The 11,220-nt window shown below is 45.7% G+C and overlaps 1 protein-coding gene across 1 annotated transcript; it reads right to left on the reverse strand.

The window, feature by feature from the left end:
- Positions 1-89: 89 nt before the first annotated feature.
- ZFYVE19 (zinc finger, FYVE domain containing 19) lies at positions 90-11,010 on the reverse strand. The gene is made up of 11 exons (XM_009694620.1): positions 10,957-11,010; positions 10,319-10,440; positions 8,498-8,551; positions 7,729-7,889; positions 6,772-6,917; positions 5,760-5,874; positions 4,985-5,194; positions 4,412-4,491; positions 3,586-3,696; positions 2,022-2,164; positions 90-619 (listed from the first exon to the last, which is right to left on the reverse strand). Exons 1-11 carry the CDS (start codon positions 11,008-11,010, stop codon positions 553-555), a joined length of 1,263 nt encoding a protein of 420 aa, XP_009692922.1. The 3' UTR covers positions 90-552.
- Between the last annotated feature and the right edge of the window lie 210 nt (positions 11,011-11,220).

The raw sequence follows: 11,220 nt of genomic DNA on the forward strand, positions 1-11,220 counted from the left end.
ACACTAGGACTAACATACCACATTGGAAGAGGGCAACACTTTGTAAAGCGCTATTGGGCATTTCCAGGACAGACTTTAACCACAGGCCTCTGTAAATAGCTTTTATTATGCTTTGGAAGTTCTCATCACACATGTGATCACGATGTAGACAGTTTTCTTAGCGCAAAGTGCTTTGCTGCCTGTTGAAACAGTGTGTAAGCTGTTAGCAAAAGCAGGAAGTTACTTATCAGCCAGTCAGTACTGCCTTAAACACACATCTTTGCTCCTACCCGCATTGCCTTACCATCTGTATTTATAGACTCATATCCACCTCCTCATATCAAGTCCTCGTTTATCCCCAAGCACGCACAGCAAACCCTGCACTTCTCTGGTTGTATTTGTGAGGACAGTGTCACATGCCCTCCGAGCCTCTCTCAGATTACGGCACATCCTTTAACTGTCCAAAACATCACCCATTTTAGCTGCAAATCCACTTGGACTCTTCCCATCTGGCTGACTCCTCTCTTTTCCCATTCTCCATCTCCTTTTCTGCCCTGAAGAACGTGATCACTTCTACTTGCAAGGAAGATGATAGCGGGAAGTGCGGTGGTCCTTCAGGTCAAACTCATCATGGCCTTCCCTGTGAAGCAAACACAAAGTGCAGTCAGAAGTAAATACCCAGGCAGGGAACTCACCCTTAGCCACTGCACAAGATGTTTCCCAGCCGCCCTTAAGCAGAAACCTATCCCAAGGGTTAGTTGTGAGGACGCAACTGGCAGCCACATGGACTGGCTACTTTTAAGATATTTGCTTGTAACTGAAACCTCTGAGGTGCTTTGTGGAAAGGTCTACTCATCCTTGCCTGCTAGAATGGGAAATGACAATAGGTCCCTCTGTCTCTTTCTCTGAGAGATTCATGTAACTGGTGGCTCATTTTCAGCACCATGTCTGTGATTCCCAGGCACATAAGCAACTCCTATGACAACAGTCAAAATGACAGCCCGCTCCACACAACTCTGAAAAATACCTGTTGTGGCTAAACTGCAGTGTATTGGCAGCTGACTTAACCATGCTCAGAAGCAGGCAGGGTTGAGTAAGACACAAGCTTGCATCTGCAGCATGCAACTGACACACTCATTCACCTGCCAGACTGCTGATTCTGCTTTTACTACTGCTTGCTGTCCGATACTTTTGTTTGTTAGTTTTTAATCATCTAACATTGCCAGTCATATGTTTTCTTACCATTTTCATACATTTTCCATCTCTCTACAAAAACTTTTGCAGGAAATGAAAAAATATACACAAAAGCATCTCTTACTGTCCCAACCAGATTCTTAGCTTCCTGCTGTCTAAATGTCATCCAGCACTAATCTGAGAACCCAGGCAACTACCCAATGCTTTTGAGGCATGAAAAAGAGAAGCCACACAAACTCTGAGAAATAGCTTTGTATTCAAAGGAATTAACCCTCCAAATCTGAGACATGTAACTTTTTTGTCAAAAATCAAGCTACAGATGTTTAAGAACCAAGACTATAGCTGCTGCAAGGCCTGACTGAGGAAAAAAGGTTTGCCCATATATATTTCAAAGATTTTTTAATTTGGTTTAAGACTGCAGAGTCTCAGCCTAAGAAAAGCCTCAGGAATTTATACTATCTGATCTACCCTCTTATGGGAATCCAGCCCAGATCATCCGTCAGTGTCATTAACAAGCCATAGGAGTCACTGAACAATGGTCTCACTTATCCCATCCCACGCAACACAGCAGATCAGCTGCTCCAGAGAACACTCAGACAATGTGCCCAAACATGCACTGAGGCAGCACAGACAGAACATTTCTGCCTAGGACCAGTTCAGTGCCTGAAGCCTGGGATAACTATTGATTGCACAAAGTATTTCCACAACAACTAGCATTGAGCTCAGATCTGGGCTCCTCAAATCTTCCCTCCGACTGCCTGCTTTTCTGCCCCACGGGAAGAACAAAAAAAGGCAGCCAAGCTTACCTGTGACCTGCCTCTCAGAGCAAGACGAATTGAGAGACTTACCGAAAACAGCGCTGGCAGTACAGGTCTCCATCACAGCCATGGCAGCGCAAAGTGGCATCTTCATTGCAGATACAGCACCAAGGTAACTCATCCTCATCGCTGTCATCTGCCCTGGCAACAGCTGTGGTGGTTGGACTTTGGCTCTAATTCACAAAGAAAACAGAGACACAGAATTCAAACCCTGGCAGAGACAACCCAGGACTTTCATTGTAATGCATGATAGCCACAACAACATGTCACATGGTCCATAGTTTACTCTCTGTTGATCCTAAGTCTGTGAGATTAACTTGCCCAGAGCCCAAGGATAGGCTCCATATGTATCTAGATTGTTAAATAAAAACCCAAGGCACTCCTTGCCATTTGCTCATGAATCTATGTTGCTCGGAAGGTAAACAGGTGTTCACCCTCATTTAGTGTCTACAGCAATATACACCAACATGGTCCATACTGCATTAAGGGCACGAAAACTGTATCTTCTGGCAGGCACCACAGCAATACCAAGTGATAGATAATCCCTGCTGCAAAAGCAAGCGATCAACCAGTTTTGTGGAAAGCAGTTATGTGGGAAGGGAAGGCAGTGGGGAGGTGGGGGGTTGTCTTCTCCCTGTTATAGAGAGAAAACTGAGGGACAAAAGGAAGTGATTTGCCAAAAGGCCCTTACTGTTGATTTGCACCTGAGGCCGGGCCAAAAAGATATTCTGAAATCATAATCTAAAAATCTATCCATAAGGCCACCTATTGTCTCTCTCTGCTTTACAGAGAACTCCTGTGGAACTGAACAGCCATAGACACACTGAGACACAGTGCCTGGACACCGGCACAGGCAGCTTCCTAATACAACAGCAATAAGACAGCACTATCTTTTGCATCGCTACCCCCAGAAGTGCGAGGTGGTATACCTATGAGATGGATGCTTTCAATAATGCTTACAATTAAATAATTTCTTCCTCTGGGGACAGGCCTGTCAGGTGTCTGTGAGTCACAGGTCCATTTAATTCTTGTAATATACATTAGAGAAGGTGTATGTATTTCCATAATAGGCTGGAATCCATTCTGAGCATAGGATATCTTGTTACTAATTCCTTCCTCTGACGTTATATGAGAACAGACAGTTGATTACTATGTAGAGGTTCTATTCTGCACATGCTGAAAACACTGGCAAACCTCCCACTTACCCTGGTTCAGGCTGTATGGTACTAGACCACGGCCTTCTTGGTCTAATTATATGGGTAAGTTAAAAATCCCTTCTGTAACACCCATCTTGTGAGGTCTATGCTAAATTCTTTGGGTTTAGAGGACACCATCCCATGCAGCAGAAAGCCAGCCTGAAAAGAATTGTATTCTAGGGAGCAATTCCTTTTAAAAAAGTACAAGGATGACTCACAGCTGTGCTCAGGGCTGGTCAGCCTTTCAGAAGCCACTCAGCTTGTCTGCTCTGGAGAAGCTGGTTAGGGTTTTTTTTTGTCTGCATCAAGCCTAGGATACAGCACACTTTTGCTGCAGAACTATACTCTCCTGAGACCCTGGAACATGTCATTCAAGAAATCCTGACCAGCTCACTGACCTTTTGCTTTGCTTTCTTACGCAGGTTCTGTTGTGAGGGTCCTGGTTGGGTGGTCTGATCTGGAGGAATGTTGAATCCACTTGCTTCATCCAGGGCTGCTTCCTCTGTGAGCTGGTAACAACAGAAAGCAAGAAGCCTCTTGTTTCAAACACAGTTGGGAGCCTCATTCTAGGCTCTAAACCGCCTGCCCTTTTTGCTGTCATGCCGTAACAGGAGAAGACAGGTCTGAATACATCCGGTGTTATCCAGACAGATGTCAGCTTGCTCTGTCTGCACTCTGAACACTGTGTACACTGTGAACAGTCAGTGTAGCAGCAGGGGCCTTCAGCTAACACACTTTGCTTTGCAGTACAGCTATCGGCAGACCCTCAACATCATGCTAACCATGCATGTACTCTCTAATTAGGCAGAAACTGAAGCACAGAAACCTTATCTCTGCCTGCAAGACAATTCATGGACATTTTAGAGGGAAATCTAGGCATAAGCTGTGCTAAACAGCATGTATCTCATCATCCATGCTCTAGCTGGGTGAGGGAAAAGATGAAACAAGTAAGGTAGCACCAGCAGAGTGGGGTTGGAGAGGAGACACACACCACAAGAGACACTAAATATGAAGGAGAAAGACAATGGGACAGACTAGAACTAATGTTGTCAGCCGCCTGTAGCTGAATGCCCCGTGGGAGATAGTATTGGAAAAGTACTAGGAGGGGAAGGAATGAAACTCTGCCCAGGAACAGAAATACATCCTTTGCATGCTCACCAGGTAACATACACACTGTGAGTAACTGAGAGGAAGATAAACAAGGCCACAGCTGCCACTTCTGACCTGTTTTAGCACTCTGCGAATAGCTTCCTCCTCAGCCACTTCCTCATCACTGTCAGGCAGTTTATAGGTTTCCAGTGTAACTGCAAGAGTAAGAGACAGGAGACTGTAAACCAACACCTGCCTCAAGCGTTGTGCCCACTTATGTGCCAGAGACAATCCTTTGTGGTGTGAGCTGGTTTTGGCATTCTGGCTCTGGCACAGACAGATCCCTTTCAGACGGGGACTCCTCAAAAAGCATGTTACTGTTTGGTTTTAATACTGGAAGAGGGAAGGAAAAAATCCCCACCAAAAACACAGCTTTTTTTACCTCACCAGAGCACGTTAGAATTATCTCAAAGAAGGGTGCAAGATAAAGCAGTCTGACCTTACAGCTCTGGTCTTTACCCTCAACTAAGATCTTTCATACTGATTTTGTGATGAACCAACCTATATAACTTTACAGACAGAACCAAATCTCCATCCGTTTCTTGCAGAACAGAGGAATTAAATGGATAAAGACCTCTCAGAAAAGAAATTACTCTGTCACAGGAACTTGGTTTCTCTCTTGGCACTGTATTCTTGTCTGCTACCCACCTTTCTCTGGGTCCTCGCCTCTGAGCACTGCCAGTCTCTTGGCAACTTGTAGGATCTTTTCCTGCCTAGTGTTCTCTTCCTGCAGCTCAGCAGCAGCTTCTGCCAGAAGTTTATTCTTCTCTTCCTCTAGCTGTTTTGGGTCCAGATTTGCAGGGTAAACACAATCTTCGCTTGCCCGATTGAGATCATTCAAACTTTGGCTACTAACAGCTGCAAACAGACACACAGAACATGCTGGTGACTCAGCAGCAATGTTCCTTGGGCACAGACAACATCACTAAAGCAACGGTATGACAGCAGCTTGATGCTCTCCATTAATCTGGGTAATAATGGGAGAAGGCATGCCATAGTGGGATCCACACTGTATATGAAGAGAAGAAAGTGAGCTAATCTGTGTTTTACAGTGAGATTACAGAGAAAGCACCACAGCTAGGAAGATAATGGTATCCCAGATTCTGATGTTTTGTAAGAGAGCACAGGTATGTTAGGAGTAGCAACGGCTCCTCCCCAGGGAAGGGTCACCTTAGAGAAAGAGAGAGGAACAATTTGAATAATGCAGCCCTGAGAAGAAGGAACCATCTCCAAGCAAAGACAATGAGACCCAGTATGGAGCTGGATGGCTGCTCTTGATCGATTTGGGAGTCGTAATGGGGAGATAAGGACAAACTGGACACCCAGCTCACCTGTAAGCTAGACAGGGAGGCACATATTCCCTTTTCACTATAGCACATACGTTATTAGACAGAAACAGGTCTTTGGAAGCCAAAATAGGTACCTTGAGGCTGCACTCTTGGTCTGTAATGCTCATCAATGGCAACTTCCTCAGACAGCTGAGTTAACAGGTCATCTGTCTGCTGGACCAAACTTCTGGTATCAGGAGGCTGGTGTACCTACGAAACAAGGACAGCATGGTAAAATGCAGATGAGAGGAAAGAGACTCAGTCAAAGGAGAAGTTTGGTAACCAAGATCACCCTAGGTGGGAGCAGCATAAAAAAGATGCATCCACTGATCTTGAGAGTCTCAGCTTATGGTTATCTGGGTGTAAGACTTTCAGGGCTTCATTCTCAGAGGTGCTGAACGCACACAACTCTAAAAGCAGTTACCCAAACAAGGCAAAGTAGTGCTGAATGTATAGGAGTACATGCTGCTGGGTCCCAAACCCAGCTCTGCCACTACATCCAATGTAAATAAAGTGCCATTCTCAACAGTGCCAGCCAGCAGCTCCGCCGAGGCCTATGATAACAGCTGGATGTGCAGCACTGCTGAAAAAGGAGCATGAGGAAATGATTTCTTGGGGACAAGATCATTCATATAGGCTTTGAAGGCGTATACCCAACTCATTCCTCGGCAATCTCTGACTAACTCTGTGCTTCCATTTCTAGAATAATTAATAGGATTTTGTGCAGCTAGGATGCAGTAACAACTACAAGACACAACTAGAAGGTAGGGCTGATAAGCCCCAAACACAGACAAACAGCTCTAAAATAATATCAGACCACTTAGGTACACAAATGGGTTGAGAGGAAAAAACTTAGCATCTATAGTTAAAAATAAACACATGAACTACATTTGACATAAAGGAACATACTGCATTCAAACTGAAGCAGTGAACTGGCAAAGGCTGGCTGGCTGCTTCTGGAGCAACGACACAAGCAGGAAACAGAGATTTCTGAAGGGAGCCACTTGGACTCAAAAAAAGCTGAAGAAAGAACGGCTAACACGCTGGGACACCAGTTACTGTGTCAGCTCAGAATACATTGCTGGCTAAAGAGCTGAGGGAACTTACAGGTCTGAGAGCCTGGGAAGGAGGATCTCTCCCCTGCAGGACAGCCAACCGGTCCTCCATTTCCTGTGTGGATGGAACAGGTCCCTGGCAGTCCTCCTTCAGGGCAGCCAGCCTAGCTTCGATCTCAGCCTGAGTAGGGATGGACTCTGCAATTCAGAATAACCCAAGGGGATTAGTCTATTACTGAAAACAAAAGGCTTCAATTTTTTTTTTCTTAAAATTTTATTTCTTTCTGGAATCAGACTCTGAACACTTGAGCAAAAACTTCCCTCACCCCCTGATATGAATGAGAGGTCCTACTGCAGTGATTCGGAGACTACCTTAACACTAACTGCTGTCCTTTTCTTACAAGTCCTTGCCTCCTTCACGCTTTATCTCCTCTAGCCATAAGGTGAGTATTAGGGTGTCATTTGGCAATCAGCTGACTCGGGAGACTAGGGACAGGCAGAGAAGTAAGTGTCATTTAGGCAGTACAGTTCATTGCTCTCACATCTCTTAATGTAATCCTATGCATATCAGACTGAAACCCTCCTCCACCACATAATAGGATGAGACAAAATGGCCTCAAGTTGCACCAGGGGAGGTTTAGATTGGATATTAGGAAAAATTTCTCACTGAAAGGGTTGTCAAGCATTGGAACAGGCTGCCCAGGGAAGTGGTGGAGACACCATCCCTGGAGGTATTTAAAAGATGTGTAGATGTGGTGCCTAGGGACACAGTTTAGTGGCGGACTTGGCAGTGTTAGGTTGATGGTTGGACTCGATGATTTTAACGGTCTACTCCAACCTAAATGATTCTATGATAAGCAGGACATGGATGCTCTGTCCAATTTTAACCCTTCAGTTCCCTAAAAAGGCAGGCTCTGAAAGCCCAGCACTTCCCTCTCCCTCCAGGTTCCATGTTTCCCAGGTAGCGGTGTTCCCACCCAAGATATCTCCAGTATCCTTCAAAACTCACTCGGTTTCCTTTCCTCCCTGAGCCTCTCCAGTCTCTCTGCAATAGCTCTATCCTCTTTTGAGAGCCCCTGGTATCTGGAGCCTGCTTCTCTTGCGGGTTTTGCAGCTGCCTTCTGTTGTTCTTTCAGCTGGTTTTGCTTAGCCTCAAAAGCTGCTACACGCCTGTGACAAGGATGGAAAAAAGACATGACAACTGAGAACAGGGGTTTAAATCCTGAGATATGAAAACATCCCCTGTGAACCCACCAGGCTATCTGAAGAATATCAGTGTAGAACAGAACAGAACGCACTCCCTCCTGTACAGTGATCTCCCATATCAGTACAGTGAGGTACTCCCAAGAGTGAAAAAAAACTTAGCTGACAGAAGCAGCACACCTGGCACCATTTCCAAGGAGACAAGGAACATTTCACCACAGGCCAAGGCCTGTACGGTAACAAATGAATGTAACATTGTTGGACCGCTTTCCAGTTCTAAGGTTTCAGTTTTGAAAGATATTTGCATTTCACCACGAGCTTCCTGTTTCCAAGCCAACCCCAATCAGTCATACATAAACTAGGCAGATGGCTGTTCAGGAGCCACATTCCACCCCCACAAACAAACAAACAACCCAAACAACAAAACAAAAGCCCCATCCTTAATCTAATTCTGAACAAGTGAATATCCGCATCACAACCCCCACTTTTGCTGGTCTCTACAGAGGAAGAGAAGTGAGGGCATGAAAGGCTACTCTGCAGCAGAAAAAACCATCTGATTGGCAAGTACAACTCACTTTTTGTAGTTCTCTGGTGGTGACCATTTTGCTGAACTGCTTTGAGATCCCTCTCTGGAAGACAAAATGATTTCTCTGAACTCAAGATACTGGCAACGCTTCAATCATCTAGTCTCTCAACTCAAGAGGAATCAGTATATGTTTCTCGACCTCCTGGTACAGCCCCTTTCATAACCTGATTAATATGGAAAGTGATCAGCTTATGGAAGGGATTAAAATAACACAGCTGCCTGGGACAGCAGGGGACTTCATTTCTAGCCCTTTGGTCCAATTGTTTTGCATCTGGACAAAATGTGATTTAATGCGGTCACCAGTGACCCAAAGGAGGTGGGGCTGAAATACCCTTGCCTCCCACAGCCTGCACCTCCCAGTTCAGAGAGCAGATAGAGAGTAGTTAGGGAAGACTCCCAGTGTAATTAGCTTCCATGCAGCAGAACACTGAAAGGAGCTGTGACATGCAACAAACACAGAATTATATAATGCACAAGCTAAATAAAATGTTACAAAAATTATTATATAAGCACCAGCATCATAACGACATCTTCTAGCACCCTTGGAACGCTGCACGCCACAAACGCATCTTGTGTAACTCTCTTCTACCTTGCTGTATTCAGATTGAGCTGCTAAACTACACCCTTATGTAAAGCAGTTAGCATACTTCATTCATTCTTAGAAGTCACAGCTACAAACACATCTGCACTGTGCTAAGGCCTGTACGGTAACGAATGAATGTAACATTGTTGGACCGCTTTCCAGTTCTAAGGTTTCAGTTCTGAAAGCTTTTTGCATGAAGAACAATACACGCAGCTTATAGAGCTGCAGCCTATGTGTACTATCTACCTGCTACCCAGTCCAGGAGGATTTTTTTCTGCTGTTCCAATATTAAATAGATGAGAAAAAAAAAAAATCACAAAAGAAACATGGAGAAATGCTGCCCTGTTTTCTTAATGGATTTGGAGTTGTAAAGGGCAATCAGAAAATTTCAAAACTGAAAGACTGAATACTGCATTTTCACCATCAATAGCTCACAGTGTTTTCATGAGCCAGTGCTTTTGAAATGAAGACCTCTGCTAAAGAGAGGCTCCTCTCCTTTAGACACCTGCAGAGCCAGAATATTCCCCACTCACTGGTGAAAATTCCTTGCTATAAGAGAGAAATGGGGAAGAGAGGTAAGAGAAATGCAAGAAAAGGAAGAGGACACAGAAGAATTGGTGAGAGAGGGGGGTTCTGGTGTAGACTTGTGCTCCTGTGTTACTTCTCCACGTGTATAACCCATGCTGCTACTGAATTACATTTTTTCTGTTTTCAACAGGCAATCTACAGGTTATGTTTGCAAATATTTTTTTTGTTGCACATAGCAGAGACCCCTCAACAATGAGGATTTGTGTCACTGTTTGCCCACAGAGGTAGTAATACTATGAACATCTTATTGTCAGGCTGTTCAACTACTACACATCTGAAAAGACAGCCAGTGCTTTCAAAGGGGTGCAGATTTCTGGCCAAAAACACAGTAGAGCTTAACCTGGTCTCATCTAGCTAAGATATGCACAGGCATTCAGCGTCCATCCATGAAGATTTAAACCTGGTTCCTTCAGACCACAGAGAACAGCCTCGCAAATCCTGATTCCTATCTTTAGACTACACAGCTCATGCAACAGCAGTTCAGTAATGGCCTGGCTTGAAATTCCAGGGTACAGGCAGCATGCACGCACAAGTGCAAGGTACAGCTCTCATGCAGAAACCCGCAACACAACGTTGGGATACAAAATGAAGAAACAAAGCAGGACACTATTTTTGGGTGAAGAAACGCTCCCGTCTTACCCAGTTAGTTTTCCGTGACACTGCTTGCACACCTTCTGTTGAGTGTTTCCACAGCGGGGTACAGCAGCGCTGAAGCTAAGGCAGCCCGCGCAGAACGACCGTCCGCAGTTCTTGCATCCACACTGCGGAGATACAAGAGAGGGGCAGGGCAGGGCTCCATCACCGAGTCACCATTGCTCTGGCTGGCTGTATGCAGGAACAATGCCCATGCCAAGGTGCACTAAAAATAATGCTAGGGTTATGCTGATTTTTTAAGAGAACTGTATCATTAGCTGCTGCTGAAGACGGGGAGACTCTCAAGAGCCTTTAAGCACCGGCACGTAACTCCTGCTGGAAGCAGAGACACCGTTTCATGCCACAGTATAACAAAGCGTGTGTGAAGGAACTCTCTGCGACAAGGACCAAATATAGGATTAGAGAAGTGACATCCAATGGCGACTTTTTTTTTTTTTCCCCCCAGTAATCGCCCATACCTAAAGACATATTGAAACTAGGCACCGCGAGAGCTCAGTAAGCAAGCAAGGACAACAGCGCTGCGATGCTGGTGGGGAAGTGTCCCCGGTTCCCCTCTCAGGCCCTCGCACTGCGGAGAAGACACCCGCGACCGTCCGGTCCTGACCCCCCTCAGCCGGACTTGCCTCTTTCTTGAAGACAGAGAACTTGGACGCACACCCATAGCACCGGCTATCCATGGCGCTACCGGACGGCCAAGCTCTACAGTTCCCCCACCACCACCCCCCAGTTCCTTTAACTGCCGCAGACCCACAGCACGGCAGCCAGCCGGGGCTATCAGTAACAGGGAAGCCCAGATACCGCCCCTCATACACCGGGCCGGTGCCGCACGACACCAGGCCCCACCGCGGCGCAAGGCACGACGGGAGTTGTAGTCCTTCGAACGGGCC

The sequence above is a fragment of the Cariama cristata genome, unplaced genomic scaffold, assembly GCF_000690535.1.
Source record: "Cariama cristata isolate BGI_N322 unplaced genomic scaffold, ASM69053v1 scaffold8952, whole genome shotgun sequence".
Classification (NCBI taxonomy): domain Eukaryota; kingdom Metazoa; phylum Chordata; class Aves; order Cariamiformes; family Cariamidae; genus Cariama; species Cariama cristata.